A 19,560-nucleotide genomic window follows, 5' to 3' on the forward strand; every position below is an offset into this window, starting at 1 on the left:
AAGATGACTTTTATTTTCTTAGAAACAGAAAATCTTGTTTTCTCAAGGAGAATTTGTTAGGCACTGTTACCAGTCTACATAAGATCTTATGAGTTTTCACTCTGTCATTTAAATTTTATGATAAGGTGGGCAAGAGCTAAAGCCAAAGTAGCCTCCTCTCAGCTAGCAAAAGCGTGGGTTCCTTTAGAGTTTAGACTTTTTCTTTTCTATTTCTGAAGGCAAAAAAAAAAAAAAAAAAAAAATGGCTGATGCATAATAAGAACTTATTGAATAAATGCATGAACTAACAACTAGACAGAAAACACGTCGAATTTTGAGGGGCATTTAACATTAAGAGAATTGAATTTATAAACATTTTCATTTAAAAGAAACATCCACTAAACAGGCCCATAAAATACACTACCTTCCAGTAATTAATTTGTAAACCCAAGGACCACAACTTGCCAAAAATGAAGACTAAACTATTTAGCATTTCTATAATACTAAAATAATAAAATGTATTTCTTTAAAAATACTCCGCAGTTCAGACATCTCACTAGCCTTCCCTCTGGCTGCATCAATCATGAACTTTCATTTTGTAAAATGTTAATGTTATTCCAAGTTTATAACATTTTAACTAAGACAACCAGGTTCTGTTTCATCACACATATTTTCTCCCAGACTGTTTTAAAGCATTTTTATCTTACCTTTTGTTGTATTAACATTATTCATTTTAATCAAAATATATATATGTCCAACCTCTCCACTGTGCCACAAAGATTAGTTCAACCTCTCCACCTAATTTATAAGAATACTTTTGTATTTTTAAAAATTATTTATTGAACTTAGAATTTTTATGGAAGAGTGTATTATTGGCATTAAAGTGTAAGCCTTATTTCCATAAATATTATTCCAAATCAGCATTCACTTAATTTTTAAATACCACATGTGGTATTTATAAAAGAAAACAACAGGAATCAACATATTTTTCACTCTGTGGAAGCTCACATTATAAAGGAGCTTTAAAAAAAAAATCTAAGAAAATAGGTGAGCAAACTCTAGCTTTCTCGTTTACACACTAATTATAGAGCTCATTATCTAGTTTTCTGTCACTGCTGAATTACGGGGTCTAATTTTATCCTTAACCTAACTTTCCTCAAGCCCCCCAGGCCACAGGAGGGTATCGCAGGGCATCATCTTTCCTATGGTAACAAAGACCCTACTTGCCAACTGACTCCTGGGGAAAAGTCTGAATGTCATTCAGTTATTTCCCCAGCACTGATGGCTTAACATCATTCTTAACCCATATAACAACTTACATATACATAGGACCTATTACTTATATGCATGGCAAAGAGAGATGATTAACAAAAACTATTTTTTAAATAAAAATGTTCCAGTGGCTGCAGTATATAATATCAAAGTGATAGCACTGCTGCTGTACAGAAACTGCTAGTGGTGGTGTTTCAGGGTTCTGTAGTTTGAGACAGAATACTGAAAAAGGTCACACTGCAACCTGGCCTAAAACCCTATCCTTGTCTACACTCACTGTTGGAACCCTAAGGATTCTTTTTCATGAATCATCCCAGGGTTTTTGAAGGTGATTGTTATCATAATCTCATCACTCAAAGGGTAATCTAGAATAGGATTAACCGTGCCAACCACTTGTAATCCAGGGCAAGTAGAACACCACTCTTATCCAGTTATGGTGCAGAATGATATTAGAAAAGTGCAGTCTGAAGGCTTGGGCTTGAATCCTCCTTATGCCACTTTCTGGCTGCATGCCTTTGGCTATGGTTATTCAACAATTTTTAACTTCACCCTTTTCACGTGTAATATGGTAAGTTCATCTGTAAAATGCTGAATACCAAATTTCTTACATAAAATCTAGGAGTATTTTCATAGAACATTCCCTAAAAATTTTGCTTTCATAGTATTCAAAAGCAGAGAATAAATAATTTTGGAAATCCCAACTGGTTTTTTTAAAAAAACAATTAACATCACAAAGTATTTAAGTCTGAAATCACTAATAAAACCAGAAATAAAATCCTCATCCATATGGGAAAAAATTCTAACACTAGAGTCAAAGAAACCAGCATAGAAACTAATGAAACTAGTAACTATAAAAACCTATATGGTATTGCTAACACTTAGAAGGAAATTAATAGCTTTAAGTGATTCTATTTAAAAAGAATAAAGGTTAAGAAATGAATGAGCTAAGCTTCAAACTCAAAGTTTGAATAACAGAATAGACTCAAAGGAAAAGAGGGGAAAAGATAAAAAAGAAAAAAATTTAATTAAACTGACAAGGGTGCCACAACACAGAATATCGGACAGTTGGTACAATAAAAGGAGTAAAATGGACAAACTTATGGCAGGACTAATCAAGAAAAAGAGAATAGGCACAAATGAACTATACTGGCAATTAAACAATGGGAACACAACTATAGATCCCGCAGCAACTGAAGAGAGTATGATAATACTATAAATTACTTTTTGCCAGTAAATATGAACACTTAGGAAATGGCTAAATTATAACAAAAACAAAACTTACCAAACTGATTGGAGAGAAAAGAGAAGGCTTGAACAGTCCATATCATTAAATGCATTGAACTGGTAGTTAAAAATCTACCCTCCACTTCCCCCCACAGGTCAAAATATGTTCCAAGATATGCCAAGAAAGCTATCGTTACAATCTTAAACAATCACTTCCATGGGAAGAGAGATACAGCCTTGAGATCATTCTGTTGAGCTAATACAGTCTTAAGCAAAATCAAGCAAGGAAAATTATAAGAAAAGTATACAGACCAATATCTCTTGAGAAGGGATGCAGAATTCTTCAACAAAATATTACCAAAACAAATCTAGCAATGTGTTTAAAAAGACTAAACATTTTGACCAAATTGGTATCAAAGAAATGCAAGTGAGATTTAACATTAGAATGAGAGGATAAGATCATCTCTACATATAAAGAAAAAAGCCATTTGAAAAAATTAGCCACTTACAATATTTTTTAAAAATCAACAAATCAAAAACAGAAGATAATCTCATAAACTACTAACAAATAAACTGATCTTTCCCCACCCCTGCCAAAGAGAGACAGTAAACATCGTTTTAATGGTGAAATATTAGGTGTGTTCTCTTAAAATTCAAGAACAAGACAAGGATGCCAACACTACTGTTTTCCACCGGCATTTTACTAGAGCCAACTCAGTGAAACAAGAAAAATGAATAAAAGAAACAATGATTTAAAAGAAAGAAGAAACAAAACTTTCATTACTCCCAGCTGATATGACTTACTACAAGACGGTCTATAAGAAACTCTGAAAGCATCTGCAGACACATTTTCAGAATGAGTACCAGTACAGCAAGGTGGCTAGATATAAGATCAGTATACAGAAACATACTGCATTCTTATTTGCTAATAAGAATTTGAAAACAATATTAACAAAAGAACAAATCAACAATATTAACAAAATATAAAGTTCCAAGAAATAAATCCAACAAATTATGTACAAGATTCATATAAAGAAAACTGTAAGACATAAAAAAAAAAAAAACCCACCACCCCCCCCCACACATCCCACCCAGAAACAACAAAAAACGATTATAAAAGAAAAAGACTAATAGGTTGAGAATATTAAAATCAAGAACTTCTATTTACCAAAAGGCCCTTTAAAGAAAGAAAAATTAAGCTGAAAACAGAAACACATAAAATAGATAACAGAATGCTATCCAAAGAATATTAAGAAAAAGTTAACAATTTAAAAAAATGGCAAAAGATACTAGCAAGCACTTCAGGAAGGCGGAATATTAATGAAGACAGGCTACAAAAGCAGAAAAAAATACTATTTTATACCCATTTGATTGGAAACAATTAAAAAGACAGACAATACTGGGCATTTTGTACTGGACAGCACAAAATGAATTTTTAGACAGGGATAAAGGTGGGAGTGTAAACTGATACCACCATTGTTGGAAACAATTTAGCATCATCTTGTAAAGCTGAACATCCATATTCCCAAAGTATTCCCTAGAAAACTCACACAGGTTTATCAGGATATGGGATTATTCAGAGCTGCATTGTTTGTTATAGCTTAAAAGAAGGAATCCATCAACAGGGGAATGGAAAATAAATCATTTCACACAAAGAAACATAACAACAATGAAAAGAAATAGCTACATGCCAACAACACAAATGAATTTTAGAAACAATATCGAATGAAAAAAGCCGCAGAAGACCATACATCATTTCATTTCTTAAAGCTCAAAATCAGACAAAACTAAAAAAAACACAAAGTTTGGGGATACATTAATTTATATGTATCAATATGATGTAACAAAAATTTAAAACAAAGTATTAAAATTAAAGTATATTCAAGAGACAGTAGGTAAAAGCTCTCTTAATTGATCTATGTATTTCTTCCCATTTATTTTGTATATATTCCATTACTAGATCTGCGACATACACTGTTTATTTTATTTAAATCACACTCAGTAATTTTTTGAATGGAGTCAGCATTAAGCACAGTACATGTCAGGAACAAGTAGATAGCATGGTAAGGCAGAACATAAAGACATTGCAAAGAACTGAAATCCTGAATGCTGCATTTACCCCCAAATTAATTAAAATAAAAATAAATCAAATTAAAGTCATGAGATTTTCATTCACAAGCAGAAATAAGGAATAAAATAAGTGCATTAACATAATTCATTGCACTTCTTTATTCTATTGGTGTGTGGTGGGCAAAGTCAGTTTCTATGCCACCATATTACATTAACCAGATTAACCTTTCTTTAAAATGTTATATATATATTTTTTGAATCTATCAATGAGGTTTTCTTTCTTTCTTTTTTTAATTTAAAGAGCCTATCACTAGGCTAGATGCTCTTGAATAAATTAGTATTTTGTCTTAGTGACTAAAAACAGGAGAAAAGGGGGAAAAAACTTCAAGTAAATTAAGGACTACAGAATCTTTGATGGAAAGAAAGCCTTGTAACCATTATCACTATAGAAAAAAAGCCAGAGTAGGTCAAACTTTCAGGAAGAATTAAAGCCAAAATTATGTCAGAAAAGAAGTGAAAACATAATCTATCAGAGATGACTCATGACAGATAATCAATAAAAACAACCAAAGACTCTCGTTTTATAAGGTATATTCTTTGAAGGAAGACATTAATTTCTTTTAATAAAATAGAAACCTCAGCAAGAGAAGACTTGAGAAATCTCGACACCTCTGTTACTTAAAGATTTTACGGCATGGTGTTCAAGAGGAACTGGTATTATTCCCTATTTACATTTGAGAGGAAAACTATATTCTTTTTAATTTACCCAGAATTTGTGTGTAGAAATGAAAGCCAAGTGGTGAATCTGAGCAGTGAACGGCACAGAACAATGACGACTTGGGACTCAGCCTAGGTCTAAAGTAAGTGCAGCCACAGGCCTCCCACTCAACGATATGAACCTCATTATCCAATTGCTTTTTCTGGAACCTTTGTTTCATTTCCTCCTTCCTATCAGGCATTTAATTCACTGTTCTTAAAACTCTTTTCCATAGGAGTAAGAGAAGGAAAAGGAAGACAAGCTAGGTGAAGCAGCTAGAGACCATTACTAGGTGTGAAAAATGCCGGCTATGACGAATGAAGTTTAAAAAGTCCAACCCAGTAGTAGCCTTGACTCTTGAAGACGACTGTGTAACAATGTAGATTACAAGGGTGATAGTGTGATTGTGAAAACCTTGTGGATCACACTCCCTTTATCCAGTGTATGGATGGATGAGTAGAAAAATGGGGACTAAAACTAAATGAAAAATAGGGTGGGAAGGGGGATGATTTGGGTGTTCTTTTTTACTTTTATTTTTTATTCTTATTCTGATTCTTTCTGATGTAAGGAAAATGTTCATGATTGTGCCAGTTTGAATGTATTATGTCCCCCCAAGCACCATTATCTTTGATATAATCTTGTGTGGGCAGACTATCAGTGTTAATTAGATTGTAATTCTTTGAGTGTTTCCACTGAGATGCACCCCACCCAACCGTGGGTGATGACACTGATTGGATCATTTCCATGGAGGTGTTGGCCCCACCCATTCAGGGTGGGTCTGAATTAAATTACTGGAGCACTATATAAGCTCAGACAGAAGGAGCGAGCTTGCCACAGCCAAGAAGGACACTTTGAAGAAATCACAGGAGCTGCAGATAAGAGATGATTTGAAAACGGCCACTGAAAGCAGACTCTTGCTCCAGACAAGCTGAGAGAGGACAAATATCCCAAGTGCAACTAAGAGTGACATTTTTGAGGAACCTTCAGCCTAGAGAGGAATGTCCTGGGAAAAAGCCATTTTGAAACCAGAAGTTGGAGCAGACACAAGCCACGTGCCTTCCCAGCTAACAGAGGTTTTCCGGATGCCATCGGCCATCCTCCAGTGAAGGTACCCGATTGTTGATGCCTCATCTTGGACACTTTATGGCCTTAAGACTGTAAGTGAATAACCAAATAAACCCCCTTTTATAAAAGCCAAAAAAAAAAAAAAAAAAGATTGGGGTGATGAATACACAACTATATGATGGTACTGTGAACAGCTGATTGTACACCATAGTTGTATGGTATGTGAATATATTTCAATAAAACTGAATTTAATTAAAAAAAAAAAAAAAAAGTAGGGCCTCTTAGAGCCACTGTCTTAGATGCCTGATGCCTGCAGCAACCTGGGGGAGGGATCTTCAGTTAACCTTTCAGAGGGACAGCGTGTCAGTGGAGGCTTCTCTACTCTTTCTGGACTTTTTCATTTTTAGCAAGAATGTCACTAAAGGGTCAGATATGATATGGGCCTTCTAGAGTCCCCATGAAGAAGGAGGAGAAAAGATGAAGGCAGATACTTTAAAGTAGCTGCATATCAGGACAGAGCTATTAAGACCATCCCCAATCTCAGAGTCTTAACACAGGCAGGTCCAAGGGATGGAGAACTTGGATGATAAGAAATTATGTCCTGTAAAGACCCCTATGCAGTAACCTAACTAGATTTAAATCATACTAAAAAAAAAAAAAAAAAAAAAAAAGAGAGAGAGACTTTCATCAGAATCCTACATGGCTGGCTAAATTATTCTGCCAAAATATTCCACTGTAATTAGAAGGTTTAACAGTGAAAAATAAATAATAAATCATGACAGCTACATGCCATAAAGAGAACTTCAACTATTTTCCCACAATATTAAAAGAACACAATTTTATTTATTCAAAGAAACTGTTGGAACACTACCCAACTCACTAGTTTTCCCTCCCCCTTGTGCTGTTATAAATCTAACATAATGTTTATATTATCTAGAAAAATAATCAATATCCTTTCTATAATGAAAACCCGTTTTTTCCTTTCAAGTTTTTCTTTTTAATAAAAAGTTATACCTATTGTAACTAATGAACAACACCAAGACATATAAGAAGTTAAACCATCTCACCCTGCCTCCCCCTCCACCACTCTAAATATATGTGTATAAAACCTTTATACTTTGTCTAATCCCATATAAGCACATGCATATGCATTTACATACTTACCATGCATATATACACATATGTAAATATATGACTTTGTTATTTGCTTTAACAAAAAGGGTATCATATTTTACATGCCACACTGCAATTTCACTTCTGCCATTTATCAACAAATCATCAATGTCAACCGAAATAGAATTAATATTTTTTAAAGTTGCATAGCATTCCAAAATATGAATGTACTACAGTTCATTCATTGATTCTTCCACTGACTTGGCATTAGATTGTTTTAGTTGTTCACAAGTTTTTTTCACTCCAAAAAATTACATCACATTATCTCACGTTTGCACACACGTGGGTGAATACATACCCATTTGCATCCTTTATGTAATCAGATAATCTCATAAACAAGACTTTCAAAAAAGCCACAGCAAGCTTTCACACTCCTACCAGGAATATATTAATATGTCGGAAACAATTACAGAATGCGTTATGTAAACATTTCATAAGGCAAAGTCCACAATTTTTCAAATACCAAGTGGCTCAAGGTGATTTTTAATTTTGTGATTTGTTTTTACTGATTGGGATTATAATGTATCTGTATAGGGATTTCTGCAAGAATAAAGTCTATATTGGGATTTATTTTTAACTTACCTTTTTTTGAAACTTCTGCCCCGTTAAGTTCTTTTTGTGCTTCTTCAATTTTGTCTAAAAAAAAAAAAGAGAAAAAATAAGTTCAAGAGAAACAAATAAAAATACAATAGAGCAAATAAACTAATTATAAATAGTGCCTGACATATAGTAATAAATACTTCTTGAATGAATTTTTTATGAAATAAATTTATGTAAACTATTAGAGTAAAATTATCTTTCTATTTTTACTCATTTCTTAGTTACAAGGACAACTTCCAGTGAATGTTTCCATAATACAAATAATTAGTGCATTTAAAATACTGAACCATAGCTAAAAAATGTTTAGTTGCCTAATAAAGTTATCTAAAAGTAACACTTTACTTATGAAGACACCTGAGTGTTCAATAGGGATTCCTGTTTGAAAGATAAAACAAATGCCTACTAGTTTAGAAAGAAGACTAAGCAAAGTTTACAGAGGGCCTAAGACCTAAAGCAAGTATGGGAGAAAGAAAAGAAAGGATGGAAAACAAGGAAAGGAGAAGCTGAATAGCATGAAAGCATTTACTGTTGCCAACCCTGGATAACAGGAATAGAATATCTGTTTAAGTGTGAAAGCAGAATACTGCTTTCAAGAGATACTGCACAAAACCAATAAACTACAGAAATGTTGCCCATGCGCACAGTTTTGAAATACAAAGGTGTAACCCAGAAGCAGCGATTAACAAAACATTCCTTGGAAGTGCTGCCTCCGGAGCGGACGGGGGAGGTTGGCAAGTGTGGGTGCAGACACTTTGGTTCTTCGATCTGAGGCTTCCGGCACAGATGAATGCTGTAAATACGTGCATGTCCTACTTTGGCATAAATTAATTTAAATTTTAAAAGGACATACATATTTGATGACTATGACATCAAATTTCATGCATTGGTCTAAGTACTTACTATAATGGTAAAATTTACAAAATTCCCATGGTACCTAGTTTGTACTGAACTGAATACAGTACCAATAATTATGTAACATTTTACAAAATGCCATGAAAACATAATTTAGATTAAAATGCTTTCACAATATTGTTACTTCAGCCATGTAGGTGAGTGGTCCTTTGCCTTCCAGCATACACTATGAGCACCAGGAATTGTTTTCCGATGCCTGATCTGCCAGTATTCGCCATGGGAAATGTGCCCTCCAACATGGCATCCTACTCCAAATAAATAAAAGGCACAGACCCCACCCTGGGCCCTTCACCCTCTGGTCTGCCTGAATCCTCCTTGCCTATCAGCATCACGGTAAAATCCAGAGAATTTGCTGATCAGACTTCCTTTAATGGCACGTTGATCCAACCAGCCTGACAAACCGAGGCAGAGTGGGAACAACAGAACAAAGGAACGAGCTAGCCTGAAATATTAGACATAGAACTCTCAGCAACTGTCTAAACAACTGCATTTTAGTCCTGATGAGTATACTCCCTCGGGAACGTCCTATCTTCTGCCTGTTACCAGACCCAGAATAAGATCTGGAGTAGAGGCAACCTCTGGAAAAAAGACAATATTTCTCATTTACAAATTTTATTTCTCAATAAATGATGAATGAGATTGAAAATCCTGAAGGAAAAAAAAAGCACCACAAAACCGCGTATCGGAAAGTCAGGAAGTAGGTACTGCATTCAGCAGTAATTTTGTTTCAAAGAGAAAAAATAACAAATGCATGGATACAGTCTACGTTAACGCAAGGAACACAAGGACGAGGGCCACATTTTTGGTAGGATATGCTAAGTACACTGCAGATGCTCAAACTGTAAATAAACAAGTCACCTAATTTAAATAGGAATGGAGTTTTGTTACCAAGGCACTATTATTTCTCTGCCAGCTGTTCATCCAAAGACTGATAAATGACATATATGCATACATTATATATATCCATAGTGGTAAAAATGACTGTGCTTAATAAACTTTATGCACACACATAATTTGGCATTAAATAATAAAAACCAACTTTTTATTAACAGAATCAATTGCCGCTCCAAGCAACAAAAACTCATGATTTCACAAATACTCAAAAGTATAGCTGCTATTTAGTATATTTTGGTTTGGCCACCCTCTGTTTGCACTATAACATAACAAATTCTTACAAAAATTTCCTCAGTCCAACATTTACACTCTTTGTTTTTAACATTTTCCATTATGTGAGCTTTTTCTCCTGATAATAACAGCATATAAATCTGGACTACTGATTTAGGACCTCTACTCCATCAGGCATATGCCTCCATGTAAATGCTTTTCTCTGGTGCTCCAGTTCAACAGGAAAACACAATCTTTAATTAGAGAGCTCATAACAGCTGTTATTGAAAGTGTCTGCTTCAGACAATTTTTATAAAAATTGCTGTTTACATTTAACCTGTGGTTTATAATTGCCCTGGGAAAATATGATCGGTTGTGAAGAGACTGCCCTAAATTACAGTGAAAGTAGTCATTTATTATATGCTCTTAATTGGTTCATGCAGCATATTTATGCTGATATGCATAAATATCAGCAATTTGCTGATATTTAAAGTAATATTACCTTTTTCACTATGACCCATAGCAAGGAATATGTTTACATTCCAACCCATTACACGTTTACATGTACATAATCCCAAAACAAACTTACCCATACTCTACTTTTTATCCTTTCCTATAAAACTGAAAAATGCTGTTCTGAACAGCTCCAGTGATTTTATGACCCACTACTAGACTGTAGAACCTGCAATTTGGAAATCAGTGATCTAAGGAACAATTCTTAACACATTCTTTTTACCATACTTTTGACATTTGCCAGCTACACCATCTCTCATTATAAGCCTTAATAGGGGGCTGGAGAGGTGGGGGGAAGGATGGGACAGCAGAACCCTAGAATCTGAGATTCTGAGCCATCCCCTTGAAGCCCTCTTCAACGTCACTGTTCTCTGGGGTAATAATTTTACCAAAGTCTATACATTCAGAAATAAACAAACAGTAGCTGCTCTTTGGCTGTTACTTAAAAATAAACACACTTACATACATAAAATGGACATTTATGCTATGAGGCTAAATCCAAAGTAAGTAACAAGTTCTTGTATTTAGTTAAGATGTAACACTAATTCATTCCGTTTTTACTAACTGCACTCAGAGGATCTGTTGCCTGGAAAAGATTCCAGCATCAAATGGATGGCCCACCTCTTCCCAGAGGTCCAGAGGTGTGAGTGACTAAAAGAGCAAACAAGCTAGGAGAGGGGTACAAAATAAGCCATATGTTGGTTCTGCAACTGATAAAAATGTATACACCTTTTCAGGTTTTTCTTCTCCTGTAAAATGCAGAAATGAATGCACATTAATGATAAAAGCTAAAAACAAAAGACTTGGGAGAAAAGTGAAAGATCACCAGCAATGTCATCTCTGCTAACACCTTGGTCAAGCACTAATCAAGACTGTCACAGAACATCTGAGGCTCCTGCCTAACAACTACTTCTAATACTTGGTGTTTTAGTTTCTCAGCTGCTAAGTGGGATGGCTTAACAGTGGGAATTTTGGCTCTCACACGGTCGGTATCTTCTGTGTGGCAGGCAATCTTTGGGGTTCTTCGGCTTTTCTGTCACACGGCAATGCACATGGCAGCATCTTTTCCTTTCTCTTCCGGGGCTCTGTTGACTTCCAGCTTCTGGCTGTTCCCTGTGGCTTCTCTCTCTGTGGTCTCCTCTACGAGGCCTCCAGTAATAGGATTAAGTAAGACCCATCATGATCCAGTTGGGCCACATCTCAACTGAAGTAACCTCATCAAAAGGTCCTATTTACAATGGGTTCAAACCCACAGGAATAGACTAAGATTAAAGAACATGTTTTTCTGGGATACATAACTCCAAGTCACTGTTCTTGATTATAGTGCCTCTTTCTCTGAAAAAAAAATTCAGTAGCAATCCATTGCCAATGGAAATGAATGGAAAAATTCATTTTGACAATCTTGCATAATGCTTTACTTATTTTAAGAACTCTGTACAAGAAAACAATGAAAAAATATTTCATTTTCATCATCCCTAAACAATTACAAAGAAAATGCCCCTTTATTTGTGAAACGCAATCTGAAACCACCGAACAAATTAAAAATCCTGGAGGTCTTAAGAAATAAGCTTTCTCTTTGGATCCTTGGAAGGCTGCTGGATAATTAAAAATTATAAAAACAAAGCAATCTTTAAAATAAGGGCTCACAAGAAGTTCCTGCCCTCTTTGACCCATTTTTCACCCCCAATGATAACATGTGGGGCTTTCTTTGCCATCTCAAAAGCGCCAATGCCACTCCGCAAGAGCTTTGTGATCCATATGTGACAACTCTGAGGACCAACCACAACTGTTAGGATTTGGTTCAACAAAAGCTGTGGGTTTAACTCCACTGAATATCTATCTACCTTCCCTCTGTCAGGAGCAATGGGAAGAGTCAGAGGTACAAAGAAGATAGACTGGTTCTCCTGGAGGGGCTTACAATTTATTGTATGCTTTAAAGAATCATTTTAATATCAACTTGATGGTAAATATAAAGCCCAAAATCCCCCAGTGAGCTTAACAAGAGCATCTTGTTACTATTGACGTAGCTATCTCATCCCTGCCATCCCCACCCTCTTTTCCTTTTCAGCATCAGCCACACCTAAGCACAGGCTCTATGGGATCCCCCCAACTTGGCAGCAGCTCCCTCCTCCTCCCAGAATGCCTCTCCTACTGCACCCCTGCTCTCGGGGGCCTCCTCTAGTAGGCCCTGTCCTGACCCCCTCATTCAGAGCTGTTCCTCTCTTCTCTGTCCCACCAAACTTGTCCGCAGCACCTGTTTCTCCGTAGCTATGTATCTCATGAGCCTTAGTGATAAGGACAATAAGCTGGACCCCTGTGACTGATGATTTAAATGCTTATCTACCCTGCCAAGGGACACAGACAAGCACCGATGCACTCTGAAAAACAAAAATAAAAAAGCCACACCCCAAGTAAAAAGTGGTATTGGGTAGTTTCACTGAAGGAGCTCACATTTAACCCCCTCAACACTGTAAATGATTTCAGCATTTGGAAGACTGTGATGGTTAGGTTCATGTGTCAACTTGGCCAGGTGATGGTGTCCAGGTGTCTGGTCAAGCAAATACTGGCCTAACCATTGCTGCGAGGCCATTTGTGGCTGGTTAATAAACCAGAAGGCTGGTTTATGAAATCAGTCAACTGGCTGCAGCTGTGACTAATTACATCAACAAAGGGTGTGTCTTCCACAATGAGAGAATTCAATCAGCTGGATTTAATCCAATCAGTTGAAGACTTTTAAGGGAGAAACACAGAGGACCTACACTTCTTCTTTGGCTAAACAGTGAAGTGTTTCCTGAGTTCATCGAACATCTTCATTGGAGTTGCCAGTCTGCTGCCTGCCCTACGGAATTTGGACTCATGCATACCCACAGTTGCGTGAGACACTTTTATAAAATCTTATATTTATAGATATCTCTTGTTGATTCTGTTTCCCTAGAGAACCCTAACTAATACAGAAACCATCAGTACACTGATAGCACTTGACCCATTCGGTGTCTGAAGCCTCCCACGATCTCTACCTGAGTTCCCTGGGCTTGGAATTCACTCTTGCCACTCTGAGAGGCACCATGTGGCCTCTGCCCCAACTTTACAAACTGGAATCTCTTTCAGTAAAATGTTATGAAGTAGATCCTAATGAACTGTAAAAGGCACCTCTGTTTACTGAAAGAGATACAATCTGATTGGAAAAAATCACCATATGCGACTGTTCTATTTATACTTCTGAATAAAGCCTAACTCCTTCCCCTCATTATACATCAGCTCAAGAGTCCCTTACTCTTGCTGGGAACTGCTGAAGCCACTGCACTAAGACTAAATATATGTCAGTGACATAATGTGAACAATATATCCCATACACTTAGCCATTTACACCAGCTCTTTCAAAGGAAGATTATTCCCAGCCTTCACTTCTAAATCAGATAAATTAATCTACCTTGACAAGAAATGTTTTAACCTACAAGGAGACATCTTAAACGTTGCTAGAACTGTCTTTCAGTAAGATGACACGCTTCGTAATGTTGAAGGTAACAATCAAGACCAGTAATATTTCAAGTTGAAAAACAATGCCTGAAATAAGTGAAGAAAAAAATCAGAGACCCAGCTCTTTGCTAATGAATTTGAAAATTACAATAAACTAGTAAAAAATTGCGGAAATCATAAAATTACCAAAAGTGATCCAAGAAGTAAACTTGATTAGAATGACAACCATGGATTTAACCGAGAAACTCATCAAAGAATAACCACAGAAATACCTTTCTTAAAGGGTTAAAGGTTTCATGCCTAGGACAGTTTTACTACCAAACCCTCTCATGTGTTAAAGAAAGGAAGGAAGGAAGCATTCTCTAAACTGTTTCAGACCATGGAATAACACAGAAGGTGTTCTAAACCACTTCATAAAGCTCGTGGGAACTTGATATCAAAACCTGACCAAAGGGGCAAAAAAACCAAACCTACAGCCAAATCATGCTCAGGGATGTGGATTTAACAATGTATTTCAAGAAATATATTCAAAGATTTTAAAACCATGTCCAAGTAAGATTTAAAATAAAATGCAAAGATGTTTCAATATTAGGAAACATGCTGTTAGGGTTTTAATACTGATAGGACAAGGGAGGTGGGGAGAAAGGTCATTTAAATAGTGTCCAAAATGCACTTGATTAAATCACACCTATTTGTGGTGTTACGAAAAGGAGAAGAAAACTTCAACAATGAATAGAAAAGTTTCTTCTTTATCATATTAACCAAGTGCTATTGTAATAAACATCCCCAAACAAAGAAATTAGCCAATAAGCATATCTCTGCTCCTGCTGCCCCGGCTGACCCCTGTGCATTCCCTGGATCTCAGGGCAACAGCACTCCTTCCAGAAGCTTCCCTGACATCACCCCAGCCTCCCTTCCATGCTGTCCGGGGACACGGTCCTAACCCCGGAGCAGCATCGACCCCAGTGTATTCTGATAGTTTAATGAGGAAAGTGAGTGTACAAACTGGCTAAGTCTTTATTATTCAGTAGAGTGTGTATGTGCCTACATCACTACACCCTCAACAAATATTTAATAAATGAATTACTAGTGTATTATTTACTCCAGCATTTACGGTAACAATAATTTGGGGGCAAGTGTACACGTAAAAGAACAGAGACTGATTAAATAAACTATAGTACTTCCATAGAATATTATTTAGCCACCAAAGATGTTTTTTAAAAATTCATATTGATGGGAAAAATGCTTAAGGTATACAATATGAAATAAAGGCATATCTAAACATTTTGTGCCACACAGATGTATACATACGTTCACACACACGGCCAAAATGTTAAAACAGATAGCTTTCATTTTATCATTCATACTTTCTTCTCCACATACTAAAACATTTATTATAAATAAATTTAGTATCAAAAGAAATCCTATTTAAATTTAATAAAAAGAATATTCCAAAATTATCTTTTTCAAATTGTTGGCTATAGAGCTGAAATTCCCAATTTCCCAGTCATCTGAAAGACTTCAGGATAATTTCTAAAATGTAAATGCTTTAATGTGCTCCATTCCATTCATGATACATTAGTGCCTGTGTCCTGGCACTGAGGATACGTGAAGATGCACCAACCTCACCTCTAGGAATTCCTGTACCGCGTGGTCACTGCCTGACTGTGTTCAGAGGGGGCTGAGGGAGCACCGAGGGGGGAAATGTGGCCATTGCTGAAATGCCTTCCTGGAAAAGATAATACATGGACTGAAGATAAACAGGAGACAAGCGATCCAGTCACAGGGAGAGGGGGGCATTCAGGGAGGTGAAACGTGAGGAAGTCGGAAAAGTGAAGGCACAGCAAACCAGGCAGTGAGTTGGAAACTCAGAGCCGTTCAGGTCCGTAAATCTGGAGAACACAGGCACAGAGATACAGGATTTGGAAGCCCCCTTCTCACATAAGAGGAAATTAAAACCATACCATGCCATTGCTGGAAGCAAAATAGAACTTTTCTGAGGACTCATTTTGCCATAGGCATCAAGATCTTTGAAAACCATCTCTCTCTTTGACACAGTAATTCAACATTTGGAATTCTATCGAGACTATGAAAGGAGTAAAAAAAAAAAAAATGCTATTCACCACAGTGCTTTTCATCATAGAAAAAAAAAAGAAACTGATCAATAGCACATGGAATATAGCAGGTGCTCAATAAATTATTTGTTGAATGAATGAATATTTGAGAAATGGTTAAACAAGTTATGGTGCCTCCATATGATAGACTATTACAGAACCATATATCATATGCTTCTAGAGAGTCCTACTGAATCAGAAACTACAGGAATGGTGCCCAAGAGCTTTTGACAGGTTGTTCTGATGGGCCACTTACTTCCTGGTTAAGAATCACTGGTGGGAAGAGAAGTAGCCTCAATTTTTAAGGAGCAGGTAGAGGAAAAGAAACCTAAGAAACAGGGAAAAAAACAAAACAAAACAGTAACAGCTAAAAAAATTAGGAGAAACAAAAAGTATCTTGGCCACAGAAGACAAAAGTTTTAATTGTCAAATGAGTAGATGATGCCATCAATAAGGCAATAATTTAAAAGCTTTATTTTTTTGTCCCTTAATCATATATCTAATCTAATAATTAGATATATGATTAAGGGACAAATCATAAATATATTTTATATATATATATATATATATATATCCTGGTCTCATTTCGCAGCCAGTTTACTCAGTTTTGTTCAGTACAGCTGAGAACTGTGTGAAGCCCCTGTATTTAATAAACTCTGTGTGTTTAGAGGATGCTAGGAAGACCACTGGCTTTTATGGTTGAGCACGTATTTCCTAAAAAGTAAAAAAATAGCTAAACAAACTCCCAAAGTCTCCTTCCTAAAACCTCATGCTGGTTTGGAACCCCCAGCAGTCCAGCGGAGGGGTTAAAGCTTGAAATAGAGAAGTTCCTTCTTTAGACGGTTGCCAAAGTAACGGCCCGAGGCTGACTCCCTCAGCACCCCGCTTCCAGGTCCCAGTGTGCCGGTCCTTTACGTGTCCCCTAAAACAGCACGTCCCAGACTTTGCTGTGTTTACCGTCACATGGGGAACTTTCAAAAACCTTGATACCCAGGCTGCAGCCCATTCCAACTACATCAGCGGTTTTTAAAGTTTCCCTGGTGATTCCAATGTGCAGCCAACCTTGGGAATTGATGTTCCCTAAGTGACATATTATCAGATCAAGATTCAAAATTGTATAAAACTCCAGCAGTAGGGGAAAGGCTCCTCAGTCCACTCTCTGAGGCAGTGTTTTAAAGGCAGTGGAGGCGGCAGCAGCAGCAGCAGCGCTCTGTCTTATCTAAGGAAGACAAGGGAGGAAAAGTTCAATTGTTCCTCATGGCTAAGGACATTCGATTAAATTACACTTGTAAAACAGAAAGCCAAAGCACAGATTCTTAATAAGTAGTATACCAAAAATAGATCAAATGAATATTACTAATGTGAGCCCTAAACTAGAGGATAATTTTCCAGGTGAAAATTCAATGTTCAGAAGAAAAAAAAAAAAAACTAAACATAAACTATTATAAAGATGCTTGAAAACAGACATGGACTGATACAGTGTTCTAATGATCACACCAAAACGCTTTGCCCACTGTGGTTTAGGCGATATTATTAGAGTATGACAACTGGGATTGCTCTTCCCATCGATGGTTTCTGACGCGGGCCAATGGAAGCAGGTTGTCATGGCAACTATGGCAGTGAGGGAAAGGATCATGAAGACAGAGCATTCTTATTCTGAGAGGCCAAATGCCAGAGTCCACTGAGCCCAGTTAATAACCCACTAATGGCTTCATGTGTGTGCGCACACACGCATGGACACACATACACACACACATAATACGCACCCCGATTTTGGGGCTGAGGATGTAGACGTACACATAGTTGGGAAAGACCAGGAGGTGGTGGAGCTCAAAGACAGAAACAATCACTGGCATGCTCCCCTGGCTTGCCAAGCGGGCTATCTGCCTCACTCCCTGTCACCAAAAGGCACCTCCAATTCTCCCCACCAGCCCTCTTATTTAAAATAAACAAATCAATAAAGGGAAGGACTCAGACACAAGGCAACCTCCTCTCCCCAGCCGATCACCCCTGGTTTCCTGACCTCCTGCACACTGCCAGCCTCTGCCGTGCCTGATAAATCCTTGAACAGCCTCCTCACCTCTCCCCTGGAGCCGCACCCACGACTTAGTCACCATCAGAACATTTATGTCCTTACCGCATGTCAGGAACTGTGCTAACTGTATGGGGGTTGGGTACAGACCATTTGAATATGCCAGTGTTTCCTGGGAACATGACCTGATAAGGAGGATGTCTGTCCTCTGGATGGGGCTGTTCAAGCAGAGGACAGAGGATTCAGCAGAAACAGACAATGGGGGTACCAACCAAGGAATACAGAAACATGACAACACCCTGTTATTTCACACTCTCAAACTTTAAATTAGCATTACACTAATTTTTTTAACCTGTTCAGTCCTTTGGATCCCATCTCTCACATTCCTTCTCTAGGGCCAGTGAGGTAATCAGCACTGCTTGGCAGATATAAATCCCACAGTTAACATTTACAAAAACTACCCCTTTAGTTTGATGCATCTACACCTCTTAATCATCTTTTGTTCTAAACAGTCTCTTCTTTTGTAATCCTTTTCAGAATCAGTAATTCTCTGGGTGGGGACAGAACTGTAACCAAAATGGCGTCAACTCAGGATGGTGAACACTCCATCTCAAAGTACGAGAGATACAAATACAACTCCATACTCTCAGAAGTGAAAAAGAAGAAAGGATGAAGACTAGAAATGTGAAGGGAGAAGGAAAGAAATGGTGGCAACAATTATCCAAACCCCTTTTGGGTAGGAAGAGGATTATTCAGAGCCCTAGAAGACTAGAAAGCGAAGAATACAGCTCCATTTCTTCTAGAACTCTAACTGCACGCACTGTCAGTGTATGGTAAATCGTATGTCAGCATTTAAGTTTTCTACTACAGACCTAGGAAACAGCTCAGAGTTAGGACCTCCCAGTTGTGTTCTGCCCATTGAGATCTCAGCCCTACCCACTCACCTGGCCCCAATAAGTCTGGCACATTAGCCGATGAAGCACCTTCCTTACAGAAGCTGCCCCATCACGTGCTACTACAGCTAACTCCGGCGAGCACTCTGTACCAGCCGTGGCCTGGGAGCACCTGCCTGGCATCTCAAGTTCTCACAACTGTCCCTCTGGAAACAATGTCACAACTAGGAGGAGCTCTATGTTGCCATTTACAGTAAAGTCTAGAAACATTACATATTAGATATGTTTTGTAGCCGAGGCTGGAAACCTAATCAGGTATGACACAGCACGGTCTGAGCTCCAAGCAACAGATTTAAAATTGAGTTTGTGTTACAC

The 19,560-nt window shown here is 37.3% G+C and overlaps 1 protein-coding gene across 5 annotated transcripts in view; it reads right to left on the reverse strand.

The window, feature by feature from the left end:
* Nucleotides 1–19,560, reverse strand: part of HIVEP1 (HIVEP zinc finger 1) — a 146,853-nt gene that overhangs the window by 55,579 nt on the left and 71,714 nt on the right. For all 5 annotated transcript variants that reach the window (XM_037842271.1, XM_037842272.1, XM_037842273.1 and 2 more), the window contains one exon: nt 8,123–8,176. In XM_037842271.1, the coding sequence (XP_037698199.1) occupies nt 8,123–8,176 (54 nt within the window). The remainder of the gene's footprint in view (nt 1–8,122; nt 8,177–19,560) is intronic.

Source organism: Choloepus didactylus, chromosome 7 (assembly GCF_015220235.1).
Source record: "Choloepus didactylus isolate mChoDid1 chromosome 7, mChoDid1.pri, whole genome shotgun sequence".
Classification (NCBI taxonomy): domain Eukaryota; kingdom Metazoa; phylum Chordata; class Mammalia; order Pilosa; family Megalonychidae; genus Choloepus; species Choloepus didactylus.